The 25,989-nt window shown below is 51.4% G+C and overlaps 1 protein-coding gene across 3 annotated transcripts in view; it reads left to right on the top strand.

Annotated features, from left to right (window-relative positions):
* The window catches only part of dlec1 (DLEC1 cilia and flagella associated protein), a 191,005-nt gene that overhangs the window by 55,808 nt on the left and 109,208 nt on the right, over positions 1 to 25,989 (top strand). For all 3 annotated transcript variants that reach the window (XM_038798563.1, XM_038798564.1, XM_038798562.1), the window contains exons 14-17: positions 1,147 to 1,237; positions 6,030 to 6,192; positions 11,707 to 11,899; positions 20,375 to 20,457. In XM_038798563.1, coding sequence (XP_038654491.1) covers positions 1,147 to 1,237; positions 6,030 to 6,192; positions 11,707 to 11,899; positions 20,375 to 20,457 — 530 coding nt within the window. The remainder of the gene's footprint in view (positions 1 to 1,146; positions 1,238 to 6,029; positions 6,193 to 11,706; positions 11,900 to 20,374; positions 20,458 to 25,989) is intronic.

Below are 25,989 nucleotides of genomic sequence, written 5' to 3'. Positions count from 1 at the left end.
TTGCACATCCTCCCCGTGTGTGCGTGGGTTTCCTCCGGGTACTCCGGTTTCCTCCCACAGTCCAAAGATGTGCAGGTTAGGTGGATTGGCCATGATAAATTGCCCTTAGTGTCCAAAATTGCCCTTAGTGTTGGGTGGGGTTACTGGGTTATGGGGATAGGGTGGAGTTATTGACCTTGGGTAGGGTGCTCTTTCCAAGAGCCAGTGCAGACTCGATGGGCCGAATGGCCTCCTTCTGCACTGTAAATTCTATGATAATCTCGTTATGTGGCTCAATGTCAAAAACCTGTTTGATAGTGGCTTCTGTGAAACATCTTGGAATGTTTATAACAGATTAGATATATAATTGCAAGCTGTTGTATGACTGAGAATGCAACAAGTAACTCAGCCCACATATCCCATTTTGTTTTGTCTTATGTGCCTTAATCTAATGGGTGGCACGTGGCACAGCGGGTAGTACTGCTGCCTCACAACGCCAGAGACCCGAGTTCAATTCCGGCCTTGGGTGGCTGTCTGTCGGTCATAGATCAGAGAATCCGTTCAATGCAGAAGGAGGCCATTTGAGCCATCGAGTCTGCAGCAGAGCTCTGAAACAGCACGCCACCTAGGCCCAATCCCCCATAACCCCACCTATCCTTTAAGACAGTGCATCTCAAACTATCTGATGTGGCGTACCAGCAGTTTTTTTTTCAATGTGCCAGGGACCGATGAGCGAAACAAGCCAATCCAGGATTACTATCTCTTTCTTTTCTGGAAACACTCCAAGTACCAGCAGACGATAGTGCCGGTACGCGTACCACACTTTGAGAAGCACTGCTTTAAGATATTAAGGGGCAATTTAGCATGACCAATCCATCTAACCTGCACATTTTTGGACTGTGGGAGGACCCCGGAGCATCCAGAGAAAACCCACGCAGACACAGGGAGAATGTGCACAATCACCCGAGTTTGCAATTGAACCCTGGTCCCTGGTGCTCTGAGGCAGCAGTGCTAACCACTGTGCCACCTGGCCGCCCCAAAGATTCTCTTGTTGAAAGTTGCACTTTCTCTCTGTGTCAATATGGGCTTTTATCGCACTTATCTTTGGGGGAGAATTTTGTAAATATATTTTGATAATATGATGTATCTACATTTCTAAATTCATAGGTTGCCTTCCTCCCACCATCTTCAGAATCCTTCTCCCAAACTGTTACCATGGTGTGTGACAACTGTCAAGTGAAAGACTTTGTACTAACAGGTAACAAGCTGAAGATCCATCAGAGATAGGATCTGTAATATACTTGCATATGTGCCAGCCTCCAAATCCAACCTGTTATACACTAACCAGTGTCCTCAAATAGTAGGAGGAGTGTCAGTTTGTAATATGTATCATTTGGTTTTGAAGTACCAGCATTGCCATTTGATGCATTTAGTACCATTAAGTGCCAGTATTACTCGTGCACTACATTGGTAAAATGTGTGGAAGAAGTGGATTAGATTGTATATCTTTGTGAGAAATGTTGTTGGATTGTGCTCGGTCAAAGAAAGAGTGGATTAGATTGTGCATCGTTTATGGAAAAGGGGATTATATTGTACACGGTCTTTGAAAGAGTGGTTAGAAAGTATGCAGCCTACGGCGGAGTGGATGAGATGGTACATGGCCTATGAAACAGTGTGTTAGAATGTACATGGTCTATGGACTGTCAATAGAGGAGTGGGTTCAATTGTACACCGTCTATGGAAGAGTGGGTTCAATTGTACATGGTTTATGGAAGAGTGGGTTAGATTGTACACTGTCGATAGAGGAGTGGGTTAGATTGTACACTGTCAATAGAGGAGTGGGTTAGATTGTACACTGTCAATAGAGGAGTGGGTTAGATTGCACAGTGTCAATAGAGGAGTGGGTTAGATTGTACACTGTCGATAGAGGAGTGGGTTAGATTGTACACTGTCGATAGAGGAGTGGGTTAGATTGTACACTGTCGATAGAGGAGTGGGTTAGATTGTACACTGTCTATGGAAGAGTGGGTTAGATTGTACACTGTCGATAGAGGAGTGGGTTAGATTGTACACTGTCGATAGAGGAGTGGGTTAGATTGTACACTGTCGATAGAGGAGTGGGTTAGATTGTACACTGTCAATAGAGGAGTGGGTTAGATTGCACAGTGTCAATAGAGGAGTGGGTTAGATTGTACACTGTCGATAGAGGAGTGGGTTAGATTGTACACTGTCGATAGAGGAGTGGGTTAGATTGTACACTGTCGATAGAGGAGTGGGTTAGATTGTACACTGTCTATGGAAGAGTGGGTTAGATTGTACACTGTCGATAGAGGAGTGGGTTAGATTGTACACTGTCGATAGAGGAGTGGGTTAGATTGTACACTGTCAATAGAGGAGTGGGTTAGATTGTACACTGTCTATGGAAGAGTGGGTTAGATTGTACACTGTCGATAGAGGAGTGGGTTAGATTGTACACTGTCAATAGAGGAGTGGGTTAGATTGTACACTGTCAATAGAGGAGTGGGTTAGATTGTACACTGTCGATAGAAGAGTGGGTTAGATTGTACACTGTCGATAGAGGAGTGGGTTAGATTGTACACTGTCGATAGAGGAGTGGGTTAGATTGTACACTGTCGATAGAGGAGTGGGTTAGATTGTACAGTGTCTATGGAAGAGTGGGTTAGATTGTACACTGTCAATAGAGGAGTGGGTTAGATTGTACACTGTCGATAGAGGAGTGGGTTAGATTGTACACTGTCTATGGAAGAGTGGGTTAGATTGTACACTGTCGATAGAGGAGTGGGTTAGATTGTACACTGTCAATAGAGGAGTGGGTTAGATTGTACACGGTCTGTGGAAGAGTGGGTTAGATTGTACACTGTCGATAGAGGAGTGGGTTAGATTGTACACTGTCGATAGAGGAGTGGGTTAGATTGTACACTGTCGATAGAGGAGTGGGTTAGATTGTACACGGTCTATGGAAGAGTGGGTTAGATTGTACACTGTCTATGGAAGAGTGGGTTAGATTGTACACTGTCGATAGAGGAGTGGGTTAGATTGTACAGTGTCGATAGATGAGTGGGTTAGATTGTACACTGTCGATAGAGGAGTGGGTTAGATTGTACACTGTCGTTAGAGGAGTGGGTTAGATTGTACACTGTCGATAGAGGAGTGGGTTAGATTGTACACTGTCAATAGAGGAGTGGGTTAGATTGTACACTGTCGATAGAGGAGTGGGTTAGATTGTACACTGTCAATAGAGGAGTGGGTTAGATTGTACACTGTCAATAGAGGAGTGGGTTAGATTGTACACTGTCGATAGAGGAGTGGGTTAGATTGTACACTGTCGATAGAGGAGTGGGTTAGATTGTACAGTGTCGATAGAGGAGTGGGTTAGATTGTACACTGTCGATAGAGGAGTGGGTTAGATTGTACACTGTCAATAGAGGAGTGGGTTAGATTGTACACTGTCAATAGAGGAGTGGGTTAGATTGTACACTGTCGATAGAGGAGTGGGTTAGATTGTACACTGTCAATAGAGGAGTGGGTTAGATTGTACACTGTCGATAGAGGAGTGGGTTAGATTGTACACGGTCTATGGAAGAGTGGGTTAGATTGTAAACTGTCGATAGAGGAGTGGGTTAGATTGTACACTGTCGATAGAGGAGTGGGTTAGATTGTACACTGTCGATAGAGGAGTGGGTTAGATTGTACACTGTCGATAGAGGAGTGGGTTAGATTGTACACTGTCGATAGAGGAGTGGGTTAGATTGTACACTGTCAATAGAGGAGTGGGTTAGATTGTACACTGTCTATGGAAGAGTGGGTTAGATTGTACACCGTCGATAGAGGAGTAGGTTAGATTGTACAGTGTCTATGGAAGAGTGGGTTAGATTGTACACGGCCTATGGAAGAGTGGGTTAGATTGTACACTGTTGATAGAGGAGTGGGTTAGATTGTACAGTGTCGATAGAGGAGTGGGTTAGATTGTACATGGTCTATGGAAGAGTGAGTTAGATTGTACACTGCCAATAGAGGAGTGGGTTAGATTGTACACTGTCTATGGAAGAGTGGGTTAGATTGTACACTGTCGATAGAGGAGTGGGTTAGATTGTACACTGTCTATGGAACAGTGGGTTAGATTGTACACTGTCGATAGAGGAGTGGGTTAGATTGTACACTGTCGATAGAGGAGTGGGTTAGATTGTACACTGTCTATGGAAGAGTGGGTTAGATTGTACACTGTCGATAGAGGAGTGGGTTAGATTGTACAGTGTCGATTGAGGAGTGGGTTAGATTGTACACTGTCGATAGAGGAGTGGGTTAGATTGTACACTGTCGATAGAGGAGTGGGCTAGATTGTACACTGTCAATAGAGGAGTGGGTTAGATTGTACACTGTCGATAGAGGAGTGGGTTAGATTTTACACTGTCGATAGAGGAGTGGGCTAGATTGTACACTGTCTATGGAAGAGTGGGTTAGATTGTACACTGTCAATAGAGGAGTGGGTTAGATTGTACACTGTCGATAGAGGAGTGGGTTAGATTGTACACTGTCGATAGAGGAGTGGGTTAGATTGTACACTGTCGATAGAGGAGTGGGTTAGATTGTACAGTGTCAATAGAGGAGTGGGTTAGATTGTACACTGTCTATGGAAGAGTGGGTTAGATTGTACACTGTCAATAGAGGAGTGGGTTAGATTGTACACTGTCTATGGAAGAGTGGGTTAGATTGTACACTGTCAATAGAGGAGTGGGTTAGATTGTACACTGTCGATAGAGGAGTGGGTTAGATTGTACACTGTCTATGGAAGAGTGGGTTAGATTGTACACTGTCGATAGAGGAGTGGGTTAGATTGTACACTGTCTATGGAAGAGTGGGTTAGATTGTACACTGTCAATAGAGGAGTGGGTTAGATTGTACACTGTCGATAGAGGAGTGGGTTAGATTGTACACTGTCGATAGAGGAGTGGGTTAGATTGTACACTGTTGATAGAGGAGTGGGTTAGATTGTACACGGTCTATGGAAGAGTGGGTTAGATTGTACACTGTCAATAGAGGAGTGGGTTAGATTGTACACTGTCAATAGAGGAGTGGGTTAGATTGTACACTGTCGATAGAGGAGTGGGTTAGATTTTACACTGTCAATAGAGGAGTGGGTTAGATTGTACACTGTCAATAGAGGAGTGGGTTAGATTGTACACTGTCGATAGAGGAGTGGGTTAGATTGTACACTGTCGATAGAGGAGTGGGTTAGATTGTACACTGTCGATAGAGGAGTGGGTTAGATTGTACACTGTCTATGGAAGAGTGGGTTAGATTGTACACTGTCGATAGAGGAGTGGGTTAGATTGTACACTGTCGATAGAGGAGTGGGTTAGATTGTACACGGTCTATGGAAGAGTGGGTTAGATTGTACACAGTCTATGGAAGAGTGGGTTAGATTGTACACTGTCAATAGAGGAGTGGGTTAGATTGTACACTGTCGATAGAGGAGTGGGCTAGATTGTACACGGTCTATGGAAGAATGGGTTAGATTGTACACAGTCTATGGAAGAGTGGGTTAGATTGTACACAGTCTATGGAAGAGTGGGTTAGATTGTACACTGTCGATAGATGAGTGGGTTAGATTGTACACTGTCAATAGAGGAGTGGGTTAGATTGTACACTGTCGATAGAGGAGTGGGTTAGATTGTACACTGTCGATAGAGGAGTGGGCTAAATTGTACACGGTCTATGGAAGAATGGGTTAGATTGTGATAAATTGCAACCGTTGGTTAGTTCTCTGTCACACAGCGAGTAATCAGTACTTGAATGGAGCCATGGAAAGAGATTTGTGCATAATTTAGCACCTCAAGCAGGGACAAAATAATATGATCTTAATCCACGCCTTTCACGGTTCACCCACAAACTTTGCAACTAAATTGAGGTACTATTTTGGTGGGAGGTCAAATATTAGAAGTGAATTGTTTAGCTCAGTCAATTGCTACATAATGATAGATGTTAAAAATAAACACACTACCTTTCTGTTTTGTTCTCTGTTATCCCAGGCATTGGCCAACATGTTGCTCTGGAATTTGTCTCTATCTCTGATGGGGAAAGTGTTACTGCCCCAGGAGAATGCAGAGATATAACAGCGGAACACTTTGTACGCTTTGATGCTACCAACCCTTGTGTTTGTTCTCAAAAGATAGTCGTCCTTCGCAACGCAACGTAAGCACAATGGTCGCTGTTTTTGTAAAGGATCAGTAAGAAAACAATTAAAAGTTAGGCACTAAGGTCTCTGAGTTACCAGTGGCTTCATGCCAGAAACAAGAAACTGTTATTGAATTAGTTATCTTGTTGATTTTTGGCCCACGATGGAATATTCTGAGGAATTTGCACGTAAACTGACTTCCATGATCATTTGCATGTCTTTTGAAGTGCTCTTCACCAAAAACCTTCTGCACATTCATTTACAGAACTCTTCAGTTGTGCAAAAGGCCAGCTCATACATTTTCCTGTGCTGGAGTAACTTTACCTCCCAAATTGGTGTTGAGATCTTGATTATTAGATTATTGCATTCACCCGGGCAAGCGGAGAGTATCCCATTGCACCCCTGACCTGTGTCTTGTAGATGGTGGACAGACTTTGGGGTGGCAAGAAGGCAGGATTCCCAGCCTCTGACCTGCTCTTGCAGCCACAATATTAATGTGGCGAGTCCAGTTCAATTTCTGATCAATGGTAACCCCAGGATGCTGATAATACAGGATTCAGCGATGTTAATGCCATTGAACGTTGAGGGAAAATTGTTAGATTCTCTCTAGTTGGAGGTGATCAAATCTCGGGCACTTGTTGCTTGCCCCTTATCGGCCCAAACATGAATGTTGTTCCAGTCTTGCTGCACAGGAGTACGGACTGCTTCAATATCTGAGGAGGCACAAATGGTGCTGAACATTGTGCAGTCATCAGTGAACATCCCCACTTCTGGGTTGGTTTAGCTCAGTGGGCTAAAACGCTGGTTTGTGATGCAGAACAAGGCCAGCAGCACGGGTTCAATTCCCATACCAGCTTACCTGAACAGGTGCCGGAATGTGGCGACTAGGGGCTTTTCACAGTAACTTCATACTTGTGACAATAAAAGGTTAAAATAATGAGGAACAGTCGTAAATTAAGCAGTTGAAGATATTTGGGCCTTGGACACTACCCTGAGGAACTCCTGCAGTGATGTCCTGGGAGTAAGAATATTGACCTCCAACAACCACAACCATCAGCTCGGTATTATGGTGATATGCCTGTAAACAATATTGTATGCAGTTAGTGGTGCGACCACCAACCAGCAGGTGGTGGTACAGATCCACCATGCGGTCTCGAGACAGTGGTCATGTGACAAGGCACTCAGATACAAATCAGGGAAGATCCGGTGTGATGTGTTGGGTAAGCTGGGTCTGCGAGGGCTGCGTTTACTGCAGCAGTGAGAGAGACAGGCTTCCAACACTTGAAAAAATGCAACTCGATTTTATTGAACGCTTAACTATAATACACACTTTAACTGTGGGTTGACACTATGCTGACTTGACTGGAGACCTGAGGCTAACCCGGCCAGACTATTTTACTACCACATGGTGTTTGTTCTAGTTGCTGCTCACGAGCTCTGACTGTCTCAGAGGCTGGATCCCAAGAGAGCGGGAAAACTGGTGCCCTCTGGCTTTATAGTGGTCGTGTCCTGTCTGGTGATTGGCTGCTGTGTTCTGTGTGTTCACTGGTCATCCTGTGTGTCAATCACTGCCTGTCTGCACACCATCATATACCTGGATGTATATTATGACACGGTGATCCTCAGAAGGTTGTAAGACGTACATGAGGATAGTCGTGCATAGGGGTAGTTCCAGGGGAGTCTCAAGAAACTCCAGGATAACCTGCTTTAATAAAGATCCTGGCTTGGACAAGTCACCAGCAATTCTGTGGATTCATTGCTCGACAACGAACACCGAACACAACAGGTGTGACTCCAGCCAGTGGAGTGTTTCACTCCCGATTCCCATTGATTTCAGTTTTGCTAAGGCTCCTTGATGCCATACTCGGTCAAGCTTTTTAAAAATAAATTTAGAGTAGCCAATTCATTTTTTTTCCAATTAAGGGGCAATTTAGCGTGGCCAATCCACCTAACCTGCACATCTTTGGGTTGTGGGGGCGAAACCCACGCAGACACGGAGAGAATGTGCAAACTCCACACGGACAGTAACCCAGGGCCGGTATTTGAACCCGGGTCCTCAGCGCTGCAGTCCCAGTGCTAACCACTGCGCTGCATGCCACCCTATCGACTACTGTCTTGAACATGCTCAGTGATTGCGCTTCCACAGCCCTCTGGGGTATTGAATCTCAAAGATTCACCACCCTCTAGAGTGACAAAATTCCTCCTCATCACTGTTCTAAATTGCCTGCCACTTATCTGCGACTGTGTTTAATGATTCTAGATCACCTGCTGGGAGAATCCTCCTATCTACATCTGCCCTGAGAGAGCCCTGTAAGTATTTGGTTAGTTTCAATGTGATCGCCTCTCATTGAAAATTGGACAGCTTTTTAAAAGACTTACAAAGACATAGAACAGTACAGCACAGAACAGGCCCTTCGGCCCTCGATGTTGTGCCGAGAATGATCACCCTACTCAAACCCACGTATCCACCCTATACCCGTAACCCAACAACCCCCCCCCCCCCCCTTAACCTTACTTTTTAAGACACTAAGGGCAATTTAGCATGGCCAATCCACCCAACCCGCACATCTTTGGACTGTGGGAGGAAACCGGAGCTCCCGGAGGAAACCCACTCACACACGGGGAGGACGTGCAGACTCTGCACAGACAGTGACCCAGCCGGGAACCGAACCTGGGACCTTGGAGCTGTGAAGCATTTATGCTAACCACCATGCTACCGTGTTGCCCATGATGGACAAAATGGTCATCTCCGGTGGTAATAAATTTCATGAAACCAGCCCTCCGACATACCCTTAAGATCACCGATTACCGCCCCATCAGTCTACTCTCGATCATCAGTAAAGTGATGGAAGAGGTCTTCTACAGTGCTATCAAGCGGCACTTACACAGCAAAAAAAACTGCTCACGGACGCTCAGTTTGGGTTCCGCCAGGGTCACTCAGCTCCTGGCCTTGGTTCAAATATGGACAAAAGAGCTGAATGCTAGAGGTGAGGTGAGAGTGACTACCCTTGGCATCAAGGCAGCATTTGACCGAGTATGACATCCAGGAGCTCTAGCTAAACTGGAGTCAATGGGAATCAGGGGGGAAACTCTCCGCTGGTTGGAGTCTAACCTGGCACAAAATGAAATGAAAATCGCTTATTGTCACAAGTAGGCTTCAAATGAAGTTACTGTGAAAAGACCCTAGTCGCCACATTCCGGCACCTGTTCGGGGAATCGAACCATGCTGCTGGCCTGCTTGGTCTGCTTTCAAAGCCAGCGATTTAGCCCTGTGCTAAAGAAGATAGTTGTGAGATCAATCATCTTAGCTCCTGGACATTACTGAAGGTGTCCCTCAGGATAGTGTCCAAGACGCAGCCATCTTCAGCTGCCTAATCAATGACATTCCATTGTAAAGTCAGAGGTGGGGGTGTTTGCTGATGACTGCACAATGTTCAGCACCATTCACAACTCCTCAGACACTGAAGCAAATGCAGCAAGACCTGGACAATATCCAGGCTTGGGCTGAGAAGTGGCCAGTTACATTCACACCCCACGCAAGTGCCAGGCACTGACCGTCTACAGCAAGAGAGAATCTAACCATCGTTCCTTGACATTCAATAGCATCACCATCGCTGAATCCCTCACATTTAACATCCTACCCAGAAACTGAAATGGACTAACTATATAAATAATGTGGCTGCAAGAGCAGGTCAGAGACAAGGAACTAAAACAGAAAATGCTGGACAATCTCAGCAGGTCTGATAGTATCTGTGGAGAGACAACAGAGCTAACATTTTGAGTCTGGATGACTCTTTGTCAAAGCCAGAGACAACGTTGTCACACTGCTTATCCCTGCTCGACCATTAACACATTCTGATATCTTAATGTACTGCCAGCAGCGCCCTTCTTAGTCTTTATCACCACCATTTACATAGAACAGTACAGCACAGAACATGCCCTTCGGCCCTCGATGTTGTGCCGAGCAATGCTCACCCCACTCAAGTCAACGTATCCACCCTATACCAGTAACCCGCCCCCCCAACCAATTAACCTTATTTTTTTTTCTTTTTTGGACACTAATGGCAATTTAGCATGGCCAATCCACCCAACCTGCACATCTTTGGACTGTGGGAGGAAACCGGAGCACCCGGAGGAAACCCACGCACACAGGGGGAGGACGTGCAGACTCCACACAGACAGTGACCCAGCCGGGAATCGAACCTGGGACCCTGGAGCTGTGAAGCATTTATGCTAACCACCATGCTACCGTGCTGCCCAATTTACATTCTCTTTGTATTTTTGTCCATGACATCTTTGTCAATCTCTGCCTATCCCTGGCCCTCTATCCAGCTCCACTACTCCACGCACCCACCCCCCACAGTATGAATCTCATTCTACTTCCAGTTCTCCCTAGCTTTGACAAAGAGTCATCGAGACTCTGTTCTTGTTTCATATTCCAGCATCAGCAGTAATTTGCTTTTATCAGAAGCTAGGAAGCTGCAGGACCTCAGCTCTTGATTCCTCAAAGCCTGTAAACCATCTACAAGGCACAAATCAGGAGTGCAAAGGAATACTCCCCACTTGCCTGGATGAGTGCAGCTCTAGCAACACTCAAGAAGCTCAACACCATCCAGGACAAAGCAGCCTGCACGGTAACATAGTAGTTAGCACAATTGCTTCACAGCTCCAGGGTCCCAGGTTCGATCTGCGGCTTGGGTCACTGTCTGTGCAGAGTCTACACGTTCTCCCCGTGTGTGTGTGGGTTTCCTCCGAGTGCTCCAATTTCCTCCCACAGTCCAAAAATGTGCAGATTAGGTGGATTGGCCATGCTAAATTGCCCTTAGTGTCCAAAATTGCCCTTAGTGTTGGGTGGGGTTACTGGGTTATGGGGCTAGGCTGGAGATGTGGACTTGGGTAGGGGCTCTAGCCAGTGCAGACTCGATAGGCCGAATGGCCTCCTTCTGCACTGTAAATTTTATGATAATCATATAATCCCGTCACCTCCAAATCACAGTGGCAGCCGTGTGTACCATCTACAAGATTCACTGCAGGAACTCGCCAGGTTCCTCAGGCAGCACCTTCCAAACCAACGACCACTACCATCGAGAAAGACAAGGGCAGCAGATTCCTGGGAACTCCACCACCTAGCAGTTCTTCTCCAAGTCACTCATCATCCTGATTTGGGAATATATCGCTGTTTCTTCACTGTCGCTGGATCCTGGAACTCACTACCTCACAGCTGGGTGTGCCTAGAACATACAGACTTCAGCGGTTCAAGGAGGCAACTCACCACCACCTTCTCAAGGAAAACTAAGGATGAGCAATAAATGCTGCCAGGGACGCCCACCTCTTGTAAATGAATATCAGAAAATTGTGAAGTACGACTGGATCGTACAATACCTTTGGATTCTAACCCCAGTATGAGCCAGGAGAGGAAACACTTGTTTTTATGTTTGGGTCACGAGGTGCATTGAAATGATCTTGAAGCAGTGAAACAAGTCCTATTTACTAATGTGAAGAGTGTTTCTGTAATTTGCCCTTGTTTCTAGGCATGTGGAGCTTCCCTATTGCTGGCAAGCACTAAAACCTAACCTGACATGTTCTATTCCTGGAGAGTCTATCCAACCCACCAATCTGGAGTATGATCAGGATTTAAACTCGGCCTTTCACATCTGCCCAGATAACGGAATTTTGGAACCCCACTGGGATCACGAGTTCATCCTCACTTATATCCCGCAAGAGGTGAGAAGTGTTTGTCTGTCGGATTTCCAAATCACTGGTCACATTCTCGGTGAGGACATTCTAGATCTTAGCCATCCGCTGCGTGAACATTTTATTCCTTGTGCCTGCATCGCTTCTTTTGCCAATGACCTTAATCTGCACCCTCTCGTTCCCAGTCGTTCCACCAATGGGAACAGTTTTTCCCTATCTACTCTGTCCAGACCACTCATGACTTTGAAAACCTCGATTGGTGACACAACCCCACCTTCCTAGATTTTCCCAATGATTGTGCTTTTCCCCCTGTCAACCCGTGGGGCTGAAAATGCCGTCAAGAAATGGTTGGCGATCATGCAATTGTTTCAATGTCTTGTTTGGCAGTAACAAAATACAAAGAGATTTCAGTGCCTGAGTCTGGCAGACCCCTTAACCCATAACGGTCATACAGCTATTGTTATGAAATGAAATGAAAATGAAAAATGAAAATGAAAATCGCTTATTGTCACGAGTAGGCGTCAATGAAGTTACTGTGAAAAGCCCCTAGTCGCCACATTCCGGCGCCTGTCCGGGGATCGAACCGTGCTGCTGGCCTGCTTGGTCTGCTTTAAAAGCCAGCGATTTAGCCCAGTGAGCTAAATCAGCCCCTGGAATGCGTTGCCTGAAGGACAGGTGGACACAGATTCAAGAATAGATTTCAAAAGGGGATTGGATAGGTATTTGAACAGAAAGAAATTGCGAGGTTATGGGGCTGGAGCAAGGGGGATTGGAACTAAATTGGTATTTCTTTCAAAGAGCTGAACACACAAACATACAATCTTGGAACAGGTGTTGGCTATTCAATCTCTACGCCTGCTCTGCCATTCATTAAGATCATGGCTGCTCCGATAGTGGCCTCATCTATGTTTTCCTTTTGCCCCCTATAACTTTTGACTCCCTTGTTAATTTTAAAATCCATAAGGAGACCTGAGAAGGTGATCCAAACATAGGTTTATTTTCTAGTCTGAAGAAAAGGCCGCAATGCAGCATATAGCACGTAGGTCCCAGCCAGGACTACCGATCATGCTGGTCCCAACCGGGCCGCCAGCCATGATTACCGATCATGCCAGTCTCAGCCCGGTCTGGCTTTTTAGTGTTGGGTTCATGGGCTCCAGCTAATAGGCCTCCGCCCATCAGCGGGGGAGCTCATAATGCACGAGCCCACGGGGGAGATAAATTGGGTCATCCCCGTGAGTCTTGTGAGGGTTATTATGTTAATCAAGAATCTATCTAACTCCGCCTTGAACATGTTCATCGACCCAGCCTTCCGCTGCTCTCTGTGGGGAAAACAAATTCTCTTCATCGCCATCTTAAATGGAAGACATCTATGGCCAGATTCTGCGTTTCTGAGACCAAGTGTTGATGCCCGGGCAGGATTAATGGATTCTACGACAGCAACATTGGCGCCGCACCTGGACCAATTCACCGACTGTCAAGGGGCTAGCACCAGCGTGGGGCCGGTGCTCCACCCCCATGCCCCTGCTCCACCACCAGCACCCCTCCCTCTCCACCTGGGACCTCGCCACCTGGGACACTTGAGCAGCAGCCAGGCCATCCGGACCCCATCGCCTCAGAAGACCAAAGGGGACGCAAATCACAGGGCGGGAATCACAGCAAGCCACCACCATCTGGGGATCCATCTAGACATAGCGCAAGGGCCCATAAGGCCATGAAGTTAGACACTAGTTAAGTTGGCACGGGTGCAGGGCACAGTATAGCGTTAGGGGCTAGGGCACAAACCTATATATGTTCACATTAAACACTTGTGCACAACGTTACAACCTGCCTCGGTACTCTGTTGGAAGGGTGTGAGGAATGGGCTGGTCTGGGCTGACATTGTCCGTGGCCCTCGTCGTTGAGCCTGGAGGCGCTCAGAGCGTCCTGTGTGTGTTGGTCCAGGCATACACACTGTGCAGTCTCCCACGTCTGCCTGGACCTCATGTCCTGCCCATCCTCGCCCTCCACAGCATTCTGATGTTCATTCTGCTCCTCCAGCACGTCGCCTCTCTGCCGAGCAATGTTGTGGGGCACGCAGCAGGCCGCCATGATGCTGGTGACCCTCCCAAAGCTATACTGGAGGGCCCCTCCAAAGCCTTTCAGGCACCTGAACCACCCCTTCAGGAGGCCGAAGCACCGCTCAATCATGCCCCGGTCGCTGCATGGGCGTCGTTGTAGTGGGTCTCCGCATCGATCTGTGGCCCCCCGGATAGGCGTCATCAGCCACGATCGCAGTGGATAACCCCTGTTGCCCAGGAGCTAACTCCCAGACGGGGGGTGGGGGGCGCCTCAAAGAGGTCAGGAATCATCGTGTGTGCAGGATGAAGCTTCCGTGCACACTACCCGGGTATCGGGCGCAGACGTGTATGATGGTAACACACCAGCTGCACGTTCATCGAGTGGAGCCCCTTTTGGTTTTTGAAGACCGCCCTGTCATTTGCAGGTACTCGTGGGTGACATGCGTCCCGTTGATGACCCCCTGGACATGGGGCATTTTGATGATGGTGGGGAACCCCACTGCCCTGGCATCCTGGTGGGCTCGGCCAACATTGAAATGAATGTATTGTGAGGACCGGGCATACAGTGCCTCCGTGACGGCGCAGATACACCTGTACACCGTGGACTGTGAGATTCCAGACAGATCCCCACTCGGTGCCTGGAAGGATCCCGTGGCGTAGAGGTTCAGGGCGCTGTCACCTTGACGGCCACCGGGAGTGGATGCCCCCCCCCCCCCCCATTCACCTGCGGTGCCAGGTGTGCCATGATCTGGCAGATATATCGCTCTGTCCCCCTGCTCAGCCGGAGTCTTTGACTGTATGCCCGGTCTGGCAGGTTCTCAAATGACAGGCCGGTACACACGAGGCCTCATGCGGTGCTCCCTTTGCACCGGCTGCCTCCTGTTCCTCTGGGACATGCTCCGCTGCTGCATGGTTCTCCTCCTTCTCGAGAAGCTCCAGCTCGTCCAGCCACTGGGCATCCCTCAGGGCTGCAGCGACTAGGAGGAAGGCCACCATTGCTGATTGAATTCCAATAACCATTGTCTATAGGGGGTGAAAGGTCGACATGTTAGCATGGTGTGTACCCTCGTACCCAACCGGGTCCAAAGGGCTTCATGGTGTCCCCGGTTGGCACTGCGGACCCTTCCCTCGCATGACCCCCTCCCCCATTTCCACACCCCTGGCCCCGTTGGTGCCCAGCACTGTGGGCCCTCTAGATCTGGCGGCCGACCCTGCTGCCAGGAGTACCGCCAGCTGGTGCTGCCCATGCCAGCTGTCCGCTCCATGGCGCCCCTCTGTTGGGGCTACTGTGGGCATTGCCCTTGGGTGGGCCACGAGATGCACCATCGGTGGGTGGCGGACGGTTGGGGCTGTGGGGGTGCTATGGTGGGGACTGGGGTGGGGGGGGGTGGGGTGGAGGGTGTGGACTGGGGTGCGAGGGTGGTGGGGTGGAGGGTATGGACTGGGGTGCATGAGGTGGGGTGGGGCACCCATACGGCTGGTGGTACTCTGCGTGACCAGGGGCCACAATAGGTGCTCAGTGGTTGGGCAGCTGGATGGCTGCCTTGCAGGCCCCGGCAATGGCAGTCCATGCATGAATACCCCAGCCCTGTGGGGGCTTATCCCGGTTCCACGGCCCACCCATGTTCATCCCCTGTCACCCCGCCCCCAGCCAGCCCAGCCAGTGTCAGGACCAGCTGCCCACGGTTGCGCCTCTCTGTGTCCTACCTGTCCCTCCCTCATCAGCCACGCCGCCTGCTTACTGATTTTTAAAAGCACAAGTGAACCTCGACGTCAGGAATTCGCCCGGCAGGGGCAGAGCATTGCGGAGGTCCCAGAGAATAGCAGTTCAGGCCCGCTAATGATATGCTGACGGTGTTTACTATACGTGCGGAGAGGAAAACATTGACCTCACTGTGGAAGCCCCGGGGAATTGCAATTTGGCATGAACCCAGTGTCAAGACCAGTTCTCCGCCCAATCGAGTTTCCCTATTCCGGCTTCAGCCAACCGAGAATCCCGCCCCTTATTTTAAACCGTGTCCCCTGGTTATAGTCTCTCCCACACGGAGAAACATCTTTTCAACATCCACCTTGTCAAGTCCCCTCAGGATCTTATATGTCTCAATACGATCGTCTTTTATGCTTCTAAACTCAATGAGCATAGACCCAACATTTCTTCAAAAAAATAAGCCCTTTCACCCCAGGAATGAGTCGAGTGAACCTTCTCTGAACTGCTTTTAACGCAATTGTATCCCTTTTCAAATAAGGAGACCAAAACGGTGCACGGTATTCCAGATGTGGTCTGACCAAGGCTGTGTACAGCAAACTTTTTATAATTCTCTCACAGGCTGTGGGAAGCACAGGCTGAGCCAGAATTTATTGTCCATTCCTAATTGCCCTTGCAAAGGTAGCAGTGAGCCGCTTCCTTGAACCACTACAGTCCATGTGGTGTCGGAACACTCACATCGCTCTTTGGAAGGGAGTTGCCTCCTTTTATTTGTCATCACCTTTGCAATAAACATCAACATTCCATTTGCTTTCCTAATCACTTGCGGTACCTGTCTGTTAAATCTTTGTGATTCACGCACCGCATTCTGCAATCTCTCTCCATTTCTGCTCTTCCTCCCAAATTTTTTGCCCACTCACTTAACCTATCCATATCCCTTTGTCGACGCTTTGCCTCCTCTTGACAACAGCTTTCACAGAAACATAGAAACTTGGGTCAGGAGGAGGCCATTCGGCTTTTCGAGCCTGCTCTGCCATTCTGTATGATCATGGCTGACCATCCAACTCAATAGCCTGATCCTACCTTACCCCCATATCCTTTGATCCCTTTAGCCCCAAGAGCTACATCTAACTCCTTGAAAACATACACTGCTTTGGCTTCAACTACTTTCTTGGGTAGCAAATTCCACAGTCTCACCACTCTATGGGTGAAGAAATTTCTCCTCATCTCTGCCCTAAATGGCCTACCCCGTATCCTCAGGCTATGACCCCTGGTTCTGGACAGGTGGAAAAATGGTGCCGGCAAAGAAAGCCGATATCTTCCCACACCACTGGATCTTACCGAAGGCAGAGACAACAGCAGCTTGGCTGCCCCCGAATCGAACGTGTGCGGCCAATTAAGGTGATGAATTGGCCTATTCGGGGCTACCTTATAACCCTGCTGGCATTTTAACAGCATCAAAACCACAACACGCCACACGGTGAGTGTGCCAGCTATATCGTGGAGGGCTCCCAGCGGCTTCGTGGGGTGATAGTGGAGCTTCCACCAGGCTCGAAGGGCCAAAACAGGCTCCTTTCTGAGGGGTCAATGGCTCAGAGGCTGTGGCAATGGATGCACCAGTGCGTCAATGCCACCGCTGGAGGGTTCACCCCCTCCCCACAGACACACCAAATCACCAGGACCTGACCTGCCCTGCACTGCCCTGGCACATAATAGAGAGATTTGAACTACCTATGAGGGCATCTCAGTATGGTGGCATCCCCTTGCAGTCTCAGCAATGGCCAGCCCTAGAGGTGGTGCTGATGAAGCTGACCCAATGATTGGGCTAGCAACTGTGAGAGGCTGTCTGTTGTCCTCAGTCACTTTCCGTCTCACGAGGAGGCTGCCACGATATAGCTGGCGGACCCACCTTGTGGCGTTTTGGGTCAGAAAGTGGCTGTGAATAGGCCAATTAATACCTTAATTGGCCTATTCACATCTCAGGTTGGCGGGCAGATGAACAAACTGACAGCAGTGTGCACCATCTTCAAGATGCAATACCGCAACCCATAAAAACCTCCTTCAATAGCACTCTCCAAACCTGCGACTTCTACCATCTAGAAGGACCGGTGCCACAGATGCCTGGGAACACCATCACCTGCAAGTTCCCCTCCAGGCCACTCAGCATCCTGACTTGGAAATAGATCACCATTCCTTCACGGTCACTGGTTGAAAAGCCTGGAACGCTCTTCCGAACAGCGCTGTGAGTATTCCTTGAACACGTGGACTGCAGCGGTTCCAGAAGCCAGCACACCAGCACCTCTTCATGGGTAATACAAAGCCAGCAATGCCCAAATCCCCTGAATGAATTAAAGATAATGGCGACCTCCTTTGAGAAGGTACCCTGTTGTTTTCCCAATAATGGCAAACTTGGTTGCACTCTCACCACTGGAGGTCACAAATTCCAAATCCCACTGCAGAGACTGAGGGCAGGATGTTTACCTGCACTGTGCGGAGAGGAGGGGTAGGGCAGGAAACAGTTAATGCAACAGTGATTTTCCCCAAATTAGTGAATGGCCAGAGGTCATGCTGTCCAGGTAAGGATGGCTAGTGAGAGGAAAGGTTGGACAGACTGGGCAGGTTTGCACTGGAGTTTAGAAGAGTGAGGAGTGACATGTTTGAAGTATAAAAGATCCTGAATGGTCTTGGCAATGGTGGACAAAGACAGGGGGCTGGGTTCTCTGGGGCTGCGGCGTGGGGACGGTGGCATTTTGCACCAGAAAATCTAACGCGAAACGGGCACCGATTCCCCGTTTCGCTGTGGGCTGGCAGGACGGCAGCATGGAGCAGCCGGCTCCAGCTGCCGATACGCCCCGGAGAATTGCCGGGTCCGTGGCCAAACGAATGGACCACTCATGGACCCAGCCCGCCAAAAAATCTTCGGGCCGGCTCACACGCCCCAGACTGCACCCCCTCCCCACAGTGCCCCCAGCCCCAAATGATGCCCCCCCCCCCAACCCCCCCCCTGCGGCTCGGCCCTTCCCCCAACTAGCGGCGCTGGACTGAGTCCGCAGCCGCCATGCCGGGTTCCCGACAGGTGAGACTATGTTTGACCCACGCTGCCTTGAACTCTGCCGGTTGGGGTTGGAGCGTCGGGTGGGAGTGGGGGGGGGGGGGGCCTCAGGCAATGTCCTGAGGCCCCTGGATAAATGGCATGGCATACTCGCAGAGCATGCTGCTTTGGACGGGGTGTAGCATCGGGTGGGAGGTGGGGGGTCCTCAGGCTATGTCCTGAGCCCCTGGATACGTGGCATACTCGCAGAGTATGCTGCTTTGGAGGGGGTGGAGCATTGCGAAAGTGTCGCTGCCCCCGATCTGGTGGGAAACTTGGATAATCGGCGGCAGTGTGACCACTTGCTGGGGAGGCCGCTGGATATGGGTTGGCTCCTGTTAATTGTATGGAAATATGTCTACGGGGTAATAATTGGTTTCTCGGCTCTCTACGGTGCGATCCCCATCTCGCCTACGGGAGCCGGCCGGTTGCAACGCAAACAGTTTGCCGCCTGGCACAGCTCTCGTTTTCAGTTATTCACCGGCCTTGTTTCGCTCGAGTGAGAGAGCAACAAGGCCTGAGAATCATGCCGGCATTCTCGTTAGACAACTAAGTGAAAGATTATTGAGGCTAAATGGGGATGTAGGACTTGAAACACAAACAGATGAGCCATGATCTTATTGAATGGTGGAGGTGGTTCGAGGGGCTGAAAGGCCTACATCTGCTCCTATTTTATATGTCTGTTCATTGAGGAAACCTCTCTCCAACGTTTTGAAATGTTAACTAGGGAATCGACTCAGCAGCAAGCCAGCACTATAGAGAGGGTTCCCCTCTACATGGTGGTCGACTGCTGTAGGGAGGGTTTGAGCCTGCCTGGAGTGCTGGCTCCCCCTGTCTGTCGCTGTAGGGAGTGGTTGAGCCTGCCTGGAGTGCTGGCTCCCCCTGTCTGTCGCTGTAGGGAGTGGTTGAGCCTGCCTGGAGTGCTGGCTCCCCCTGACTGTCGCTGTAGGGAGTGGTTGAGCCTGCCTGGAGTGCTGGCTCCCCCTGTCTGTCGCTGTAGGGAGGGGTTGAGCCTGCCTGGAGTGCTGGCTCCCACTGTCTGTCGCTGTAGGGAGGGTTTGAGCCTGCCTGGAGTGCTGGCTCCCCCTGTCTGTAGCTGTAGGGAGGGGTTGAGCCTGCCTGGAGTGCTGGCTCCCCCTGTCTGTCGCTGTAGGGAGGGGTTGAGCCTGCCTGGAGTGCTGGCTCCCCCTGTCTGTCGCCAGGTGCAACCTTCAAGCAGTTGGCCTGTTTCCCAGTGCCTCCTACAGCCTTATGGCTGACTGGAAAATTCCAAATGGTCTCCCACAATAGACCATTTTTAAGTAGCTCAATTGGCCAACCATTACTGGTGGCCAGATAGTCCTGCCTATTCAGCCTCTGGGAAAATGCCTGCCTGTGATGCGCAATTCCATGCCCGCCTACCTTTGTCCTTGCTCCATAGAGGTTACATTGACTCTTGGGCCTATAATCTAGGTTGAAACTCCAGGGTGTGTCATACACTGAGGGCCTGTCTGCCTGTTTAGATAAGGCAGAATATAGTAAGAATTACAAACAGGCCATACATGTGTGGCAGCAACACTGAACTGTTTTCTCTGGAGCTCGCAGAAGGTTATATTGATGATGTTTTCTAATTTGATCTCTATTTTGAATTACATCTTGTTTTTCCTTTGCAGCTGAAGGACTATCACAGCGTCTTTTACCTTGTGTTGCGGGATATTCCAGAACCTATGAATATCAATGAGTCCAGCATCAATAGGTAAATTGCACATGTGCTGTTGCCCTCTCTCACACCACAGCTGGGGTTCTGCGTTGGTCTTACCAACGGATTGGGAGCGAGGTGGATTTCCACCCTGAGGACTCCACCTCTTAGACGCTCAGAATAGGTCCAGCGATTTCCTGCAATTTTAAAACAAATAATTTTTATTGAAATTTTTACAAAATACAAAATATAAACATCTTAACTCTATTAACAAACAACCGCGGTAACACCCCATGAACAATACCCCCCCCCCCCCCCCAGCTTCAAGAGCAACTTCAAACAAAAGGAAAGAACAAAAACAAAAAACAAAAAAAAACAAATGAGCACCCAGACAACGAAAGGGTAAGAGATAGCACCCTCCACAAACCCATGTGCACAGTTCTCCCTCCCCCCAATCCTTACCCCCCCCCCCCCCCCCCCGGTTGCTGCTGCTGCTGCCGGCCTATTTCCCTACCGTTCCGCCAGGAAGTCCAGAAAAGGCAGCCACCGCCTGAAAAACCCTTGTACTGATCCCCTCAGGGCAAATTTCACCCCTCTCCAATTTAATGAACCCCGCCATATCAGAGATCCAGGCCTCCACGCTTGGGGGCCTCGCATCCTTCCATTGGAGCAAGATCCTCCGCCGGGCTACTAGGGACGCAAAGGCCAGAACACTGGCCTCTATCGCCTCCTGCACTCCTGGCTCCACTGCAACCCCAAAAATTGCGAGTCCCCAGCCTGGCTCGACCCTGGATCCCACCACCCTCGACACCATCCTTGCTACCCCCTTCCAAAACTCCCCCAACGCTGGGCACGCCCAAAACATATGGGCGTGGTTCGCTGGGCTCCCCAAGCACCTAGCACACCTGTCCTCTCCCCCGAAAAACCTGCTCATCCTCGACCCAGTCATGTGGGCCCTATGCAGCACCTTGAACTGTCTGAGGCTAAGCCTCGCACAGGAAGAGGAGAAATTCACTCTCTCCAGGACATCCGCCCACGTCCCCTCCTCAATCTCCTCACCCAGCTCCTCTTCCCATTTACCCTTCAGTTCCTCCACCGAGGCCTCGTCTACCTCCTGCATTACCCGGTATATGTCCGAAATCCTCCCTCCTCCGACCCACACCCCCGAGAGCACCCTGTCCCGTACCCCACGTGGGGGCAACAAGGGGAACCCCTCCATCTGCCGCCTGTCAAATGCCCTAACCTGCATGTACCGAAACATGTTCCCCAGGGGGAGCCCAAACTTCCCCTCTAACTCCCCCAAACTCGCGAACCTCCCCTCCACAAACAGGTCCCTCAATCTCCTAACCCCTGCCCTGTGCCAGCCCAGAAATCCACCATCAATGCTCCCTGGGCCAAACCGGTGGTTCCCCCGTATCGGGGCCTCCATCGAGCCCCCCATTTCTCCCCTGTGCCGTCTCCATTGCCCCCAAATTTTGAGGGTAGCCGCCAACACCGGGCTCGTGGTATACCTCGTTGGAGGGAGCGGCAACGGCGCCGTTACTAGCGCCTCCAAGCTCGTGCCCACACAAGACGCCGCCTCCATCCTCTTCCATGCTGCCCCTTCCTCGTCCATTACCCACTTACGCACCATCGCTGCGTTGGCAGCCCGATAGTACCCACAGAGGTTGGGCAACGCCAGCCCCCCCCCTATCCCTGCCTCGTTCCAGGAACACTCTTCGAACCCTCGGAGTCCCATGCGCCCACACAAATCCCGTGATACTCCTGTTGACCCTCCTAAAAAAGGCCTTCGGGATAAGGATGGGGAGGCACTGGAACAGGAACAAAAACCTCGGGAGCACCGTCATCTTAACGGACTGCACCCTCCCCGCCAGTGACAGCGGTAACATATCCCACCTCTTAAACTCCTCCTCCATCTGCTCCACCAACCTTGTGAGGTTGAGCTTGTGCAGGGCCCCCCAGCTCCCCGCCACCTGGACCCCTAGGTACCTGAAGCTCTTCCCTGCCTGCTTCAATGGGAGCCTACCAATCCCCTCCTCTTGATCCCCGGATGCACCACAAACACCTCACTCTTGCCCAGGTTCAACTTATACCCCGAGAAACCCCCGAATTCCCTAAGAATCCTCATCACCTCCGGCATCCCCCCCACCGGGTCCGCCACATACAGCAACAGGTCGTCCGCGTACAGCGACACTCGATGCTCCTCCCCACCCCGCACCAGGCCCCTCCAGTTCCCTGACTCCCTCAATGCCATGGCCAGGGGCTCAATCACCAACGCGAAGAGCAAGGGGGACAGGGGGCACCCCTGTCTCGTCCCCCGGTACAGCCGAAAGTACTCCGACCTCCTCCGATTTGTGGCTACACTCGTCATCGGGGCCGCGTAGAGCAGCCTCACCCACCGGATAAACCCCTCCCCAAACCCAAACCTCTCCAACACCTCCCACAAATACTCCCACTCAACCCTATCGAAGTCCTTCTCCGCATCTAATGCCACCACTATCTCCGCCTCCCCTTCCACAGCCGGCATCATAATGACGTTGAGGAGCCTTCGTACGTTTGTGTTCAGCTGCCTTCCCTTTACAAACCCCGTCTGGTCCTCAAGAATGACCCCGGGCACGCAATCCTCTATTCTAGTGGCCAGGATCTTTGCCAGCAGCTTAGCATCGGTGTTCAGCAGCGAAATCGGCCGATATGATCCACACTGCAGAGGGTCCTTGTCCCGCTTCAGGATCAAGGAAATCAGCGCCCGTGACATAGTTGGGGGCAGAGCCCCCCCCCCCCCCCCCCCCCCCCCCCCCCTCCCTTGTCTCGTTAAAGGTCCGGACCAACAGGGGGCCCAACAGGTCCAAATACTTTTTATAGAATTCCGCCGGAAACCCGTCCGGCCCCGGCGCCTTCCCCGACTGCATGCTCCTTATCCCTTTGACCACCTCCTCCAGCTCGATCGGCGCCCCTAGTCCCTCCACCTGCTCCTCTTCCACCCTCGGGAAACGCAGCTTGTCCAAGAAGCGCCCCATTCCACCCCCCTCCACCAGGGGTTCAGACCGGTACAGTTCCCCATAGAAGTCCCTGAAGACCCCATTAACATCTACTCCCCTCCGCACCACTTTCCCAGCTCTATCCATCACTCCCCCAATCTTCCTGGCCGTGTCTCACTTCCGGAACTGGTGCGCCAGCATCCTGCTCGCCTTCTCCCCGTATTCATACACCGCCCCCTGTGCTTTCCTCCACTGAGCTTCCGCCTTTCTGGTCGTCAGTAGGTCAAATCTGGCCTGAAGGCTACGCCTCTCCCCCAGCAATCCCTCCTCTGGGGCCTCCGCATATCTCCTATCCACCTGCACCATCTCCCCTATCAGTCTCTCCCTCTCCCTCTGCTCCCCCCTCTCCCTATGGGTTCGGATGGAGATCAATTCCCCCCTCATCACCGCCTTCAATGCCTCCCAGACCGTCCCCACTCGAACCTCCCCGTTATCATTGGCCTCGAGGTACTTTTCGATACACCCCCGAACCCTCCCGGCCACCTCCTCATCTGCCAACAGCCCCACCTCCATGCGCCAGAGTGGACGTTGGTCCCTCTCTTCCCCCAGCCCGAGGTCCATCCAGTGCGGGGCATGATCTGAAATGGCAATGGCGGAGTATTCCACATCCTCCACCCTCGACACCAGCCCCCTGCTCAGGACAAAAAAATCAATCCTCGAGTAGGCCTTATGTACATGGGAGAAAAACGAGTATTCCCTGGCCCTTGGCCTCGCAAACCTCCAGGGGTCCACCCCCCCCCCCCATCTGGTCCATGAATCCCCTCAGCACCTTAGCCACCGCCGACCTCCTACCCGTCCGGGACTTGGATCGATCCAATGGGGGATCCAGTACTGTGTTAAAGTCCCCCCCCCATGATCAGGACCCCCGCCTCCAGGTCCGGAATGTGGCCCAACATACGCAGCATAAACCCCGCATCGTCCCAATTTGGGGCATAGACATTCACCAACACCACCCGCTCCCCCTGCAGCTTGCCACTCACCATCACGTACCTCCTGCCACTGTCAGCCACCACCTTCAACGCCTCAAACGACACCTTCTTCCCCACCAGGATCGCCACCCCCTTACTCTTCTCATCCAGCCCTGAGTGGAATACTTGGCCCACCCATCCCTTCCTCAGCCGGACCTGGTCCACCATTCTCAGGTGTGTCTCCTGGAGCATGGCCACATCCGCCTTCAGTCCCTTCAGGTGCGCAAATACCCGGGCCCGTTTGACCGGCCCATTCAGCCCCCTCACATTCCAAGTTATCAGCCGGATCCGAGGGCTCCCTGCCCGCCTCCCCTGCCGATTAGCCATACCCCATCCCTTGCCCACCACCGGCCAGCGTCCCCCGCTCTGCCAGTTTCCCACGGCGACAACTCCCCCCCCCCCCCCCCCCCCCCCCCTCCAGCATCCCCTGCGTCCTCCAGCTCCTTCCTGACCGTTTCAGCAGCAACCCGGTAACCCCCCCCCCCCCCCCCCCCCCCGGGCTAGGACCCCCCTAGCCGTGCCCCCCCCCTCTACAGCACTCCTTTGAGCCAGCTAACTTCTGCTGACCCCGGCGACTCCCGCCCTACTTTCGGCTCCTCCCCACGTGGGCCTGCCCCTCCTCCATTGTGCCCGTCAACGAGTCCACCCTCCCCCCGCTCCTGCGCAGGAAAAGAAAACACGCCCCCACCCTCTCACAGCGCGGGAACCCCGCAGAAAGCCCGCGCTTTCGCCCTGCCGGGCCCCGCCTCCTCCACGGCCACTCCCATTGTCAGTCCCCCCCACCAGCTCCCCGAACTCCCCGTTTACCCCTCTGCCCGAACCCGTCCACCCGACCCCTGCTTAAAAACCCATATAGAAAAAACCGTACAACATCACCCCACCCACCCTAAAGCCACCCCACATCTTACACTAAACCAAGCAAATACAAATACAGTATTATACAGCATCCCCCATCAGGGGGACCCTCAGTTTGAGTCCAGCTTCTCGGCTTGCACAAAGGCCCATGCCTCCTCCGGGGACTCAAAATAATGGTGCCGATCCTTATAGGTGACCCACAGACGCGCTGGCTGCAACATTCCAAATTTCACCCTCCGTCAGTGGAGCACCGCCTTCGTCCGGTTAAACCCGGCCCTCCACCTCGCCACCTCCGCACTCCAGTCCTGGAAGATCCGCACCTCCGTGTTCTCCCACTTGCTGCTCCGCTCCTTCTTGGCCCACCGGAGCACACACTCACGATCCACGAACCATTGAAACCTCACCAACACCGCCCGCGGCAGCTCGTTCGGCTTGGGCCTCCTAGCAAGAATTCTGTGGGCCCCCTCCAACTCCAGGGGCCCCTGGAAGGACCCAGCCCCCATCAGCGAGTTTAGCATCATCACCACATAGGCCGCCAGGTCCAACCCCTCCAGCCCCTCCGTGAGGCCCAGGATCCGCAAATTCTTAATCCTCGACCGGTTGTCCAGCTCCTCGAACCGCTCCTGCCATCTTTTATGGAGCGCCTCGTGCATCTCCACCTTCCCCGCCACGGCCCCGACCTCGTCCTCCCTTTCGGAGGCCTGCTGCTGCAGCTCCCGGATCGCAGC

This window comes from Scyliorhinus canicula, chromosome 5 (genome assembly GCF_902713615.1).
Source record: "Scyliorhinus canicula chromosome 5, sScyCan1.1, whole genome shotgun sequence".
Lineage (NCBI taxonomy): Eukaryota > Metazoa > Chordata > Chondrichthyes > Carcharhiniformes > Scyliorhinidae > Scyliorhinus > Scyliorhinus canicula.
The sequence above is the reverse complement of the archived record's forward strand: the minus strand, read 5'-3'. Positions and strand labels throughout refer to the sequence as shown.